General features: G+C 34.9%; 1 protein-coding gene across 1 annotated transcript in view; it reads left to right on the top strand.

Annotated features, from left to right (window-relative positions):
- Positions 1-2424: 2424 nt before the first annotated feature.
- Positions 2425-15935, top strand: part of LOC138712178 (uncharacterized) — a 79758-nt gene continuing 66247 nt past the window's right edge. The window contains exons 1-4 of the mRNA XM_069843673.1: positions 2425-2516; positions 8697-8727; positions 10963-10989; positions 13443-13460. Coding sequence (XP_069699774.1) covers positions 2478-2516; positions 8697-8727; positions 10963-10989; positions 13443-13460 — 115 coding nt within the window. The 5' untranslated portion in view covers positions 2425-2477. The remainder of the gene's footprint in view (positions 2517-8696; positions 8728-10962; positions 10990-13442; positions 13461-15935) is intronic.

Raw genomic sequence — 15935 nt, 5'->3', positions numbered from 1 at the left:
TAAATAAATGAATGAATGAATAAGTTAATGAATAAATGAATGAATAAATGACTGAATGAATAAATGAATAACTGAATAAATGAATAAATAAATAAGTAAATAAATAAATAAATGGTTGAACGATCGAACGAACACACAAACAAACAAACAAACAAATAAATAAGTAAATAAATAGATAAATAAATAAATAATCATTAATCATTTAGATTAATCAGTAAAGTCCTCAGGGTATTACATTCTTCAGCGCTTGTTTCTTAATGCGAATGTTATGGTACAGCAAACGTGACAATGGTGCTGTTTTGGTATCATTACTGACACAACCACCAAAGATTTCCTTTAGATAATACAGCAAACGTGACAATGGTGCTGTTTTGGTATCATTACTGACACAACCACCAAAGATTTCCTTTAGATAATACAGCAAACGTAACAATGGTGCTGTTTTGGTATCATTACTGACACAACCACCAAAGATTTCCTTTAGATAATACAGCAAACGTGACAATGGTGCTGTTTTGGTATCATTACTGACACAACCACCAAAGATTTTCTTTAGATAATACAGCAAACGTGACAATGGTGCTGTTTTGGTATCATTACTGACACAACCACCAAAGATTTCCTTTAGATAATACAGCAAACGTGACAATGGTGCTGATTTGGTATCATTACTGACACAACCACCAAAGATTTCCTTTAGATAATATAGCAAACGTGACAATGGTGCTGTTTTGGTATCATTACTGACACAACCACCAAAGATTTCCTTTAGATAATACAGCAAACGTGACAATGGTGCTGTTTTGGTATCATTACTGACACAACCACCAAAGATTTCCTTTAGATAATACAGCAAACGTGACAATGGTGCTGTTTCGGTGTCATTATTGACACAACTATCAAAGATTACCTTTAGATAATTCAGCAAACATGACAATGGTGCTGTTTCGGTGTCATTATTGACACAACCATCAAAGATTTCCTTTAGATAATACAGCAAACATGACAATGGTGCTGTTTCGGTTTCATTATTGACACAACCATCAAAGATTTCCTTTAGATAATATAGCAAACATGACAATGGTGCTGTTTCGGTTTCATTATTGACACAACCATCAAAGATTTCCTTTAGATAATTCAGCAAACATGACAATGGTGCTGTTTCGGTGTCATTATTGACACAATCATCAAAGATTTCCTTTAGATAATACAGCAAACATGACAATGGTGCTGTTTCGGTTTCATTATTGACACAACCATCAAAGATTTCCTTTAGATAATTCAGCAAACATGACAATGGTGCTGTTTCGGTGTCATTATTGACACAATCATCAAAGATTTCCTTTAGATAATACAGCAAACATGACAATGGTGCTGTTTCGGTGTCATTATTGACACAACCATCAAAGATTTCCTTTAGATAATACAGCAAACATGACAATGGTGCTGTTTCGGTTTCATTATTGACACAACCATCAAAGATTTCCTTTAGATAATACAGCAAACATGACAATGGTGCTGTTTCGGTGTCATTATTGACACAACTATCAAAGATTTCCTTTAGATAATACAGCAAACATTACAATGGTGCTGTTTCGGTGTCATTATTGACACAACCATAAAAGATTTCCTTTAGATAATACAGCAAACGTGACAATGGTGCTATTTCGGTGTCATTATTGACACAATCATCAAAGAATTCCTTTAGATAATACAGCAAACATGACAATGGTGCTATTTCGGTGTCATTATTGACACAACTATCAAAGAATTCATTTCAATAAGCTGATGAGAGACGACTAATGAGAATGAAGAATGGGCAATACATGTGTAGTCCTTGAGGCTGTAGGCAAGGTAGCAAGAAAAGTAACAATTTGTGAGGAGGAAATTTTCCGAAAAAAATATCTATATAGGGGATATGTCCCGGAGAAATTTTCTGTGGAAAATTTTCTCTCTCATTGCTAGACATAAGAAATCGTATCCTGTTGACATCAGACACCCGGCTCATTTCGGCAGCGAGTCCCACCAGAACTCACACTGTCTTGCATCAGCTTATGCGTCGAGTTTGCAGATAAGAGTTATATTGTACTTTTATAACTTATTATTCAAGGCATTTTAATTATCCCTGTACTTCAAATAATGAGAAATAATTAACAACAATTACATAACGTAATTGCTACTGTACATCTTCATTTTTAAACTTTTATTGCGGTCGCCTCGTATTGTCACAAATAATGTAATAAAATTATTGATCATAAAATCAAAATATCTATCACGGATCATTTTAATTAGTAAAATAACACAAGTTACTGACGTCATCATACTGTTGAAGAATGTTCGCTGTCATTTTTATTACCTAACATCGCTTTATTTTTTATTTTATGGGCGTCTTAATTGAAATCGATTCGCCACATTTGGTCGTATAAATAGTCCGCAGGGCAAGAATCCGCTGCTTACTCCAAAAGACGCCCACCGCCATGTTCGTGTTTGCTGTCTGCATCCTGCTTGTAGCGGAGGTGAGTTGTTGTTCTTTAAATTTATCCGGAATCTCTAATTTGTGAGCAAATTTGTATCCATATGCACAAATTTAACCTAATGTTAATTTCATATTGAAGGCCATTAGTACAATGACATTAAAGTGAGCATAGAGTAGAACCTGGGTTAGGCCTATATGTAATTCTGTCCACCGCTGTGGAGTAACGGTTAGCATGCCTCATTGTGAAACGAGCGAGCCCGGTTCAAATCCTGCTTCGAACAAATTACCTGGTTGAGTTTTTTCTGGGGTTTTCCCTCAACCCAATAAGACCAAATTTGCTGTAGAAGCTTATGGATCAGAAAAGTTATCCGGTTTCACTCGTGAAAAGGCTGTAGAAGAATTAAAATCAAGATTGAATTCAGAAAACCTTCCATCATCATCGGTTGTTCGTAGAATAAGTTTGGTTCGTGCTAGCTACAACATTTGTGAAATTATTGCATTTGCTTTAAAGCTATTTACTGACGGAGAATTTGTGAAAGGCTGTCTCATAGCTGTTGCAAAAGGGATATGTCTGAAATACGTTAATGATTTTAAATCTATATGTTTGTCTCGTAATATTGTTGCAGAGCGCGTATCATAAATCGGAGATAACTTGAAGGGCCAACTGATAGCAAGAATGAAAACTTTCACTTATTACTCACTATAGCTGTTGATGAAAGTACCGACCGGAAAGATATGGCGCAGCTAGCTATATTCATAAGGAGTTCGATTCAGATTTCAATGTTCATTGAGATCTTATAGATGTCATTTCACTAAAGGATCGAACTCGAGGAGGAGATATTTTTGAATCTGTAACAAAAACTATGAACAAATTTCAAGTCACGCTAAAAGTAATTACTTTTATACATCAAAACAGCTTACGTTTCTGAACTTGAAGTTGCACTACTACAACACATACACACAAAGTTTATATTTTAAACATGATATTAATAACATTATTATTATTATTTGTTTCCGTCACTAACGAACAACATTTTAATGGAATGGCCCAGTAGACAAAATCATTATTATTATTATTATTATTATTATTATTATTATTATTATTATTATTCATCCTCATGTAGGCTACATTCTTTGTTTATCAGAGTTCATCAAGTGCAAATCTAAACTGAGTTCCTAATCAATTGGTAAGATGTATAAAAGTTATCAAAGTACCAGCCGCCGCAGTTTCGCTTTTGTTTACTATCATTCGGCCGGACTACCTGCTACCTGTGTTCAACCTTTGCACGGTAAGGGAGGAGTGAAGGCTCTGTAGTTCACAGCTCGAGAGCGCTGTTCGACATCCCTGGTGTAGCTACTACTCTAGCATGAATATCACAGAAAACCGGAATACAAGATATATGCGAGTCAATCCGTACGTGCACGGTAGTGGGTGGGAGTAGAAGACTCAGTTTCGTTGTCAGTACGGTTAAAGGAATTAATTGAATCCAATGTACGTAATTATGCACATGTCTCGACAAAATTACATTTAATTATACACATAAATTAATTCTGAATGGCATACTCGAGCGCATTCATGGTCGGACGGTATAAACTAGAGATGAACAAATCTAACTACCGCTCTCGCTCGCTGTGTTCGTTGCACTTGACTTTCGAGTTTCGTCTCGTAACTCTCGTGCGCTTCGAAACTTACTCATCATTAGACAGTGGATGCAGGATGATTTATCGTTGAATGTAGGTGCACATTTACTATATGTTACATTTTTTTCATTCAGACCATTGGCTCAACAGGCTTTAAACGTAAACAGACGACGTCAACATGCTACTGTATCTCCGTACAGTCAGAAGGAAAATAAAAAATGACGTACTGTAACACATACCTTGCAAGGTTCAGTCCTCGTCATCGTTGCAGTAAACGACGATACATTCTCGTAAGTTGTCGAAGATGAATCGTCTTCGCCTATCGCTTAAACAGTTTTTGTATCGAGAGAATTTCTGAATAAAACCTCTAAAATGGGGATCACTCAATTTATTTAGAGGAATATTTGCACTGAGCATCATGTTGCACGTTTTTGCAAAACGTTTCGTTTAGATCCGCACAAATAAATGATGATGGTAATGATGATGATGATGATGATGATGATGATGATGATGATGATGATGTAGATGGTTCCTGAAATTTCATTTCATTGCATTTCCTGTGCGATGTAGCCTACTGTTGCAATGTTTCTCTATAGCCTGATTTGTTCTGGTTTTTATTTCAATTTTACATACATTACACACGATATTGTCTTCGTTAATAGATAAAATGTCACTCCCATACTTCTTAATTGCACTTCGTATCTCTGAGCAATTGAACGTTTTGCCTTCGACATTATGAATGGATCAGCACAACACTATTCAACGCGTACTAAATGCTTGAGCAGGATAACACAACTGCACACAGTGCGTTGCAATATTACTATGAATGAACCGGGGTTCCTTCGTTCTGTATGCTGCTGTACTCGCTAGGTGCACAAAAGACGAACGACGCGGCACGTGCCATATACTCTGATACGAAACAACTTCACTTTTCCTTAAGTCATCCCGCATACACTGTCTGCTCGTCATTCTCGAAATAGCATTTGGTCGGCGTGGAAATATTTCTAACTTTGAATAACATAAATCATTGAAATAAATAACATTAAAGATGTTTAATCCATACAAAAGAACAAAACAAAAGAAAACAAAATAATGTCTTAGTTAACAAAATTTTCTGGTTATACTGTCAGATATTACCTATGGTGATATAAATATAAAAAAATTATAAAATAAATTTGCATTTCTAAGAAACAAAACATAACGTTAAACAAGGCGTTAATATTATTCTTACTTGAGATTGTACACTTCATCTCAAACATACAAAAAAAAAATCCGAGCCTTTTAATAAGGGCCTAGTAATTAAATAAAGATTGGGGAATGGATTATTATGCACTGAAAGGTAGAGATGATGTTTCAAATAGGATACTTGATTGTTTATATATGAGTAGCTTAATATCAAAGACGGACATCTGACCTCAATCGAAATTTAGATAGCTGTGATTTCTTATACAATTTTTCATGCTCTTTCCAGTTATAGTGAAGCCATATGCAAACTCTAACACTATATTTATAAAATTAATTGTGTTAAATATTACAAAGAATACTGTGAATAAAAAAATTGCCTCTAGATCAAAACTATGGAGACGACAGACGTCCGTCTTTGAAATTAAACTACTCATATATATATATATATATATATATATATATATATATATATAACAGTTGCCAAAATAGATAAAAGTTCAGACTGGTATGAACAACCGTGGCGATTCAAAGCTGCTTGACGTTCGAGAGTTGACCACTCTCGATGTCTTGAAAATCCGTTTAAGCAGTCAACGACGTATGCAATACTGTTGTGCGGGGTTACGGCCTTGCGGGCGCTGTTACTCTTGCTTTCTCGATCGTTGTTCAACTCTAGTGTAAACAAATGCTACCTACCACACCCTATGTGGCAGTTGCAATCTGTAGGTTTCATGGGTGCAGCAAGGCGTTTAGTTTCAGTTCAACGCAGTGCAGTGGCGGACTTTATTACGTTGTATTATACATTATTATGTTTATATTTTAAGAGACACTTACTGTAGTATTGCATTGAAATATACTCTTTTATTTTGGAAAGGACGCTGAAATTATAATTTATGTCGCATTTTTTGTTGCTGTATATAAAATATTATTCATTTTCCGGAAACATTTAGCCAGTATGTGTTGAATTCCACCACTGACTTCCCTCCTTCCCACACTGAACACATTGCTAGCTGCCAAACATTCACTGGTTGTTTTTGTGCTCGGGGAGAAAAGATCATGAAACCTACAAATTACAACTGTCACTCGTATATTGGAGAGAAGTTGTGTTAAATGGCATTTGTTTATACCGTCCGACCATCGATGTACTCGAGTGTACGTAATTGATATGTAATTCGGTTTTATAAGTAGAAATTTTTTAAATCGAGTTCGAAATGTACTTATTTTTGTTCACTTTGATACGTAAAGGTACATTTTAACTTCATATCATTAGTCTGACTCAGAACACATTTTAATCATTTTTCTACAATCCTCAAAGTCAGCTGTAGAATACGGGGAATATAATATAAGCCAAAACATGTGACAGTGAAGACAGCTGCCTCTTTTACATCACTACAGGAGTAGTATCAATTATTAGAGATGAACAACGATCGAGAAAACAAGACTAACAGCGCCCGCAAAGCCGAAAACCCGCACGACAATGTTGTGTATACGTCGCGTCCTTGACGTAAAGACTGGTTGTGAGTCTTCCGAGACTCGATATTGATCAAGTCCCGAAGTCAGCAGTTGTTTATACCTGACTGAACTTTGATCTACTTTGGCAACTATTATATATGTATAAACAATCAAGTAGTCTATCTGAAACATCTATACCAGGCCTGCACAAGGTTTGCGCTCTCCGAGCCGGCTCACAGCTCATGAGCGGAATGCAGATATTAGCTGCGCTCTGTATAAGGGTGGACTGGAAGAAGAGGTGATCTCGTACAAAATATACACAAAAGGAAGTACTATTATGAGTGCTTATGACATGAATTCCCGTTCGGTGTTTGCAAAACTATCTTGGACTATTATTAATTAATAAAGAAATATTTATTTTACAGAAATAATAGAAATTCTATAGCTACTTAAATGTACAATATCATTTTGTTATATTTTTATTTATCAGTACATCAAAACGAGGTTTTATGCTGTTGGCAGCTGAAAGGAACAGTAGCCTACTGATCGTACTGAAACATCAGTTACAGATGTTCGATGTCTGCCTTTATTAAAGTTGATTATAGAAAATAGTTGCTCACAAATATAAATGTTGAGCCAAACTTAGCAATTATTTTCACAGCCATCCTGTGTAGTCGTGGATATTATTGCTTATGTTTAGTCTTGTAGAACTCAACTAGGCTAGTAGTATTATTCAAACGATCTTTACCCCTTCGGTCACATTGAAGATCATTAAGTTCGAGCTGAAAATCGTTAAATGTTATGTTCCGTCTTTTAGATTCCTACATACTGTGCTGTTGCAGTAGGTAAGCAACGTGAAACAATTACTGAGAATAGGCCTACACACTGCACTCCACTAGATAACTGAGTGGTCGTTTCCCTATAGCAAGTCTATGTCATTCTGACGTATCTTCCTCTCCGTTTCGGCGAAAGGTAAACACAGCTCTCCCGCTTCGAAGGAGCGCGCGCGCTCGTTGAGCGCTGTTTGTGCAGGTATGATATATACCTTTCAGTGTATAATAATCCGTTCCCCAGTCTTTATTTAATTACTAGGCCCTTATTAAAAGGCTAGGAATTTTCTTTTCATATGTTTAAGATCAAGTGTGCAATCTCAAGTAAAAAGATATTAATGTCATGTTTTATGTTTCTTAGAAATGCAAATTTATTTGAGAATTGTTTTTTTTTTATTTATATAACCATAGGTAATATCATATAATAGAACCAGAACATTTTGATAACTAAGATAGTGTTCTGTTTTGTCTTTTTGTCTCATTTAAACATTTATGTTATTTATTTCAATGATGTATGTTATTCAAAGTTACGAAATCTTTCCACGCCCACCAAATGCTATTTCGAGAATGACGAGCGAGACTCGAAGCGCACGAGAATGACGAGACGAGACTCGAAAGACAAATGCAACGAACACAGCGAGCGACAGCGGCAGTTAGTTTTGCTCATCTCTATTAATTATGGAGATAAGGTTATAGGCTTTCCCATTATATCCAATATGATTTCAATAACTCATGTCATATACACTATCCGGATTTCTTTAATTTACACAGAGAATTATTTTCTGAATTTTTTAAATTTAATAAATTATTACGATTTATAACTTGGTGCAGCTGTTTTATTATGAATATAGCAGAAAAATGCACTAAGTTATTACGTCTGCAAAAGAGTTTAGTCTGTTGAAAGTTAAGGAGAATGAAAGAGATGTAGCTGGTGGGTCAATTTGAACTTGGGCTGTTAGTGATTTTAGCTGATCAATAAGAGAGGTTTTTAGTTCGAATTTCTTGGGTAGAGGTATAAAAAGTGAAATTGCGTTCGCAAAATTTGATGTCTTAAACTGCTATCACGAATTATTACTGGCTTCGTATATCCTGACAAGATTATGTTTTTTTTTTAGGTCTACTGCAATGGAAAACAAGATGGTCAATGTAAGTAACCTTACCTTATTTGCATAAAACACAACTCCTACTTTTATAGCTTCTAAAAATAATACAGATAGAATTAAAACAAAATAGTTGGAATAATCAAATTATTGACATATCAACGAATGAATAAGTGACTATTTAGGACAGGTTAAATCTACATTGACGAAGTGTTTAAAACAGGGAATCTGAACCGATGCATCGCAGCAGATCAGTGTGACGCGAAGTTCCATCGTATCTGTCGCACATATTTCGTTTTCTTTGGTTTTTCTTGCATATGCATTTCTTTAAATTTAAATCTTGAAAATATTCTCTTGAAAATGACTTACTTCATACTCTCCCCTTTAATGCGATGAATCTTACAAGGTTCACATTAAAATTAGATCTCCATTATAATTCAGCCTTAGCACTTATGTTATTATTTAAATCAATGTCTTCCAAACTGGGGGTCGCGACCCCCAGAGGGGTCGTATAAAGAACTGAAGTGATCGTGAGATGATTTACAAATTTAAATAAAAATAAACACGTAATTTCAGAAGATCAGTTTTGAGTTAAGTGAAATAGCAAATGATTTTAAAAAGATGTGATGGTATTCATTAGCACTGGAAGCTTTAAAGGTAAAAAATAGCAACAGAAAGTACTGGGTGTTCATTTAAAAGTGTCATGACGTCACTGTTGTGAGTCAGCGATTTGAAGCGAGTTTCAGCTTTTATGTCAGAGAAGTTGCCTATTAATCAAGGCGTTCAATCTGAACTTGAGAACGTGTGCGGTATAACTTGAACGTCGTAGCAACAGATGGCGGTCTGTACGGTCTTTCGAATTGTGTTTTGTTTGTGTGACAAGTCGTACGCAGGGTATTTGTTATCATCGGTTGCGTACGGCAACATTCCACAATACAAATCAAATGCTCCGTGTCCATGTTGACCGTCGAAGTTAATGTCAACAAATACTGTACGTAAGTAATCGTCGCAACCCTCTCCACATCCCGACAGTAAGAAAAGAACTCACCTCAGTAGGCCTACGTGTTTCCAAACAGTTCACATTACCGTGCGTATCGGTAAGTACTCTTCAGAATGAACGCCGTACTTGCTAGGCAACTTCTGTGGCACATAAGTAATATGCCTCTGCGGAAGTGTAGGAAGATTGAATTCTCTAGGCTCAACAACTAGCCACATGACGGCATACAGCGAGCCATAACACACTTTGAACTGAACACGCAGTAATGCATATAAAAAGCGGTGAAATTATTATTATTATTATTATTATTATTATTATTATTATTATTATTATTATTAAACGACGTTTTCATGCAAGGTGGGCGAAAACTCACCGACAAATTTTACCTGTAGCCTTATATGAGGGTCAGGGTTCTTTTGCGTGACCTACTGGTTTATTTCCCTCCCGGGGGAAAGCCGTGTTTGAATGTTTAGTAAACAGTCCAAAGACTGATTGAAACCTCATCATAACTAACATCAGTAAGGCCGGGTGCACACGGAATCAGACGCGACGCGACGTTTTGCTTTACAGCGCCTCGCGACAACTCCAATTTTTCACATATTTTTAGAAACCACATTATTGTCGTGATATTGTTTCAAAGATTTTACAGAACGTATATTTCCTGTACTAAAACAACTCATTTATCCGCATCGAGCTCCATTATGCATAATGTGCATTACACAACAATATAGTATTTATAGTCCACACCTGTGGAGTAACGGTTAGCGCGTCTAGCTACTAGCCCGGTCGGGGCAAGTTACCTGGTTGAGGTTTTTTCCGGGGTTTTTCCCTCAACCCAATATGAGCAAATGCTGGGTAACTTTCGGTGCTCGACCCCGGACTCATTTCACCGGCATTATCACCTTCATCTCATTCAGACGCTAAATAACCTAAGATGTAAAATAACCTACTAAAATAAAAAAAAAATAGTATTTATAGATAGTGAAAGCGTGCAATCATAGCCACTACTAACGCATGCGCAGTACACTGCAGCTGTCAGACAGTCTCCTCGCGACGAACTTCAAGCAGTCATTCGATGTTGTCTCCCCGTGTCTGCTCGCGACCGTCGCGCCGCGTCTGATTCTGTGTGCACCACATCATAAGATATCACTTTATCCTCAAATCTCTTTACGCTATCTTGCTACTTTGCCGCAGTTATGGTGGAACTTTAAAGTAAAACGTGCTTTTTTTCACAGGTCCGCATACACGTAATGTTTAGTAATAACATGTGTGTTTTTCTTTCAGTGATTCTACACCTGGATCCACCGGGACGTAAGAAGTCTTATAGTCATTAATATGAAATTAGTGTTAAAGTTAATATATTTTTGGTAGTTTATATTGTAACTGATATTTTAAAGAAAGAAGTGTTCAAATATTTAGCAATTTATATTATCTTTATACACCGATTCTACCACAACCATATGATAAGTTTCGAATGAATAATGACAGAATTACAAGAATAATTTTTAAAACAAAACCAGAGGGCAAAAGAGGAGTTGGAAGGCCTAAATTGAAGGGTTCAGAACCATAGTGGGCCAAGCGCCATTTACTAAAACCGTAGAAAACAAGGGTTAAAATGAAATTATTAACATAATTCAATGGAAACGTATTATAACAAGTAATATAAAGTATACACATTCAAACTAAATGATATGTCAATCTTCATTAAACTATGGTATTCACTTAACTTTAACCCTTGCTTTCTCCGTTTTTAATAAATGGCGCTTGGCCCACTATGGTTCTGGACCCTTCAATTGAGATGGGAGGACAGTATCTGCTAAGACGTTGAACTGCTTGGAGAAAGAACTTGGGAGGGCAAGGCTCTTAATAGGAAGGAATGGAAAAAGCTTCTGGGGAAAGCCAGGGCCCACACTGGGCTGTCGAGCCATTGATGATGGTGATGATGATGATGATGTTTCATTTTGTGTTGCGGACGATATAACACTGTTAATCTTTATTCAGTTTGTTGACACCATATTACACAAGATGTTTCGGAATAACTATTCGTAATTTTCAGATTTGATAGAGGACAAGGAATGAATTTTTTTTTTTAATAGTGTCAAGAAATGCTTCCGTATCGAGATATAACGATATGAAAGAAATTACAATTTAAAATAATCTCAACGTAAAAAGTAACTTATCTATTCAATGTCGATGGTTATAAAGTAAATTATTCAGTATTATGAAAATGGTACAGAATAAATATAAGAAAACTGTTCAAAATTACGGTTACATTCGCATTGCCACAAGCTGCTCCATATGCCTTACTTGTGCCATGTTTTTTATGATTATATTATTCAAATCAAAATTTGTGACGCATGTAGAATTGCAGCGAGTCCTTTCTGTACACCTCCAATATCACTTGTCCTTCTCCCTGTTAGCTGAATGTAAATGGTAGCCTACATGAAACTATCATACACCAAAATTTGTTTCTTCTTCTGTGAATCAATTAAGTATGTCATACTTCTACTTGTAATTGTCGAATGAATTTAGAGACGACCAATTCCTAGCAACATTCATAAAAATTACTGCAATTAAATTAAAAATTCATAAATTCTGACTTTGAAGAGACTACGTATAGATTTTTTTTTTACTTTGTACTATCTATATATAGATTTTTTGACTTTGGACTATCTATATATGGATTTTTTGACTTTGGACTATCTATCTATCTATCTATCTATCTATCTATCTATCTATCTATCTATCTATCTATCTATCTATCTATCTATCTATCTATCTATCTATCTATCTATCTATCTATCTATCTATCTATCTATCTATCTATCTATCTATCTATCTATGGACTTTCTGACTTTGGACTAAGTACCTTTGGACTATCTATCTATGGACTTTTTGACTTTGGACATTTTTTTATATTGACCAAATTTCCATTGGACTTGAAAAGCTTTGGACATTTTTTCTCGCTGACAATTTTCCCTTGGATATTGTAAGTCTGAATCGAGAAATTTATTAAATGACTGGAGAGTAAGAAAACGAAAGGAATTTCAGAAACAGTGGTTTTGACATTTTTATCGGAATTGATCAATTGATTGAATTTTACATTTCATTAGGTAAGCAGTTTTATTTTATCATATTTTGTCACAACAGGTAAGTTGATTAAATTTTATATTTTACTTTTATGTTTAATTTTAATATTCAGAAGTGAGATTGCCTTATTGATTAATAAAATATTTATTTTCTTTTAGAAATTCTTTATTTCAATTAATATTGGTATGATGGCATAGCACTGTTGCAAATGCAACTTCTTAATGATGTAATTATTGCTATTGTAATTTTATTGCACTCGTGTCATAAAATGTTATTTATGAACGACTTTGAGTAACAATAAAGACTGTTCATAATGCTGGTTTACAAAAAATGTATTGTAAAAAGAAATAATTACATAAAATAGTATATCTTTCAGAAGCAAGTTATATACTTTTCCTTGTATTTAATAAGTGCACACAATATATGATAACGAAATTTATAGCTTAAGTTCATACGGTAAGAGAAAGTGTCTAAAGTACTCTCAGAAAAGCAGTACCACACAAGTGGGATGCAGGAAGAGAGGATCTGGTAAAAATCACGTACTAAGGAGACTTCAGGCACTTTTTTTTTACCGCACGAGCTGTAGTTTCTATACTGAGCGGGATTATTAGAAGATAAAATAGGAAGAATTTAGTATAGTCATATCTATTAATTCCAATTTTATTATTTTACAGAGACATTAACCGTGCCCGGTAAGTATTAAGCAAAGTGTAACATTATTTCTAAAATAAATGAGTTAAATAGGCTATATATGAGACATTAGTGCAAGTCAAAGTTACGCAGAAACCGTTCACGAGTTTCAATAAATTATTTTCTCATTGTACACCTGGTCAAAATGAAAGTGGCCTGCGTCTGAGAGACTAAGTTCGAATCGGGTATTTCCGTGAGCGCTCGGGACAGCCAGGCTTTGTTCAAAATATTGCGTATATTCTTCTAGTAGTTATAATGGGAAACACAACTATTAATCACTAAACTCTTCCGAGAAAATAATTCATATACGAGATTGAAAACAGATAGATCGTTCACAGTGTTTAAACAGTGAATATTGTAACACAAACACTATATACTGTATAACAGGTTCTCAAGTGGAGTACGACCATTGCTCGTTACAATGCCGTTCTGACTGCAGTAAAACTCTTGGCGTAGTTGGTAGAGCTAAGAGCTCGTGAGATTGCAAGTTCAAATCTTCGTGGAGTTACTAAACTTTCTTTGTTGCCTTTTAAATGCATCAGTGAAAATATAACAGATTTTCGTCATTTTTTTTATTCTTAGAATACTTTCGCTTTATTATTTTTTTCGTGTTAATAGTAACTTTTGACGCTAGATGGAAGTAACACTAAAGACGACAATTAGGGGCTTTCATATTAAAATTCTGTGTTACTTATTGTATTAATCCCTGCTGCTTTACACTCTATTGCCTAAGGAACAGTCAGTAAATATGTCGACGGTTAAATAATTGGCAATAATTAATTTGCAAGTTGTGCTACAGGGAATATGATTGTTATAACAATCTAAATCCGTGATCATCAGGGTGTAAACGTAGTAATTGTAAACAAGAAGAAAAACCATAATTCTGATAATAAAATATATCCTGATTTCCTGGAAATATAACCACAAATTTTCACCAATTTTGTAATTATCTGTAAGTAACATGAATTAACATAAGCAAAATTATTTGATTATATTACACTAAAAGGAGTTGTAAAAAATAAAAGAAAGTACAAAACAAAACATTCTCTACGGAGATTCGAAGCATGCTGTGGAGGTATTATGGAGTTAACTAAAGCGGCGCACGGAGGTTTACGGTAGTGAACTGCGCGCTCACCCGAAGGGACTTAGAAAATTTTCACTGCTCAAGAGACCGGCCACTTTCATTTTGACCAAGTGTACACAATGTTCATGGACTTGTTAAAAATGTCCCTTTCCAAGACATTCTTCTTTGGCGTGGTAATGGGGGTTTTGATGTCAAAAGGTTTTTGTAATTGTGAAAGGATAATCAAAATAATGTTTAACGACACGTTAAAAGTGTCGTTAAACAATTTTAAGTTTTTTAAACAAAGTGTTAACGTGAACCAGAATCAACAGAATAATGTTCTATTCGGAACGTTGCTTTCTATAAAGCTTGCTTATGATAAATCGCTGTTGCATTCATATAACTGTATTGTAATAACCAGGCTTAGAATCCGAGACAACTTAAGAATGAAGTGAAGTTAACAGTACAACGGAGTATAGATGGAGTGAGGCGGCGCGGTGAGTTTTGTTTACCTGTGCGTTAGTGTACAATCCGGTTCGTGATCAAAGGTACAGTATACTTCCGTCTCTCCCTACGAAACGAACTCAGGCCATCACAGTGCATTTTCAATTCATAGTTAATAGTTTTTTCGAACTAGTTGCAAGTATGTACTACAGGGTTGTTCATTGTAACGCTAACGACTTCAATGTCGCCGAGGGACATGAAAACTTGTGAGGAATGTATCCTACTTCATTTTCTACCGTCGCTAGATTGTACTATTAACAGTAGAATATAACGCAGTACATTGACGTCGTTGTTTACATTCACAATATGTCTGTCTACTGTGTTCAAAGAACTCTATAGTCAAGTTGGACGTACATTGGTTGGTAAAGTGTCCCGGATCCTAAGCCCGGTAATAACAGTGGAAATCTATAGCTAATAACCTAATATAATTATAAAAAATAATATCCTTAGTCATAATAGCAAATCACGAATTATATAAATTCAGTAAATTAGTAAAGAGGACAAAAGTGAACATATAGAGATATGAAACAAAAATTAATAATAATTGATGGGTGAAGATAGATATGGTAAAAAAACAGTAAATGTTTAAAGAAATCCTTTAACATAAGTTTTGATATGTAAAAAACACATTACATAAAATATAATCCATATCTATAGCCTTGTCAGCTGTTGTGACATCATTTTTAAAGTTCCAGTACATATAATTTTTAAATGACACTAAATTTTTATTGCGATTTCCAGTAACTTAATTTCTTTTTTATTTTTTTCCTTTAAAATGCTATTTGGTATGTGAAAAATACATTACATAAAATTTATTGCGCATTTATAGCCTTGTCACGTAATGTGACGCCATTTTTAAAGCTCTGCGGTACAGGATTTTAAATTACACTAATCTTTGATGGCAATTTCC

Source organism: Periplaneta americana, chromosome 13 (assembly GCF_040183065.1).
Source record: "Periplaneta americana isolate PAMFEO1 chromosome 13, P.americana_PAMFEO1_priV1, whole genome shotgun sequence".
Classification (NCBI taxonomy): domain Eukaryota; kingdom Metazoa; phylum Arthropoda; class Insecta; order Blattodea; family Blattidae; genus Periplaneta; species Periplaneta americana.
The sequence above is the reverse complement of the archived record's forward strand: the minus strand, read 5'-3'. Positions and strand labels throughout refer to the sequence as shown.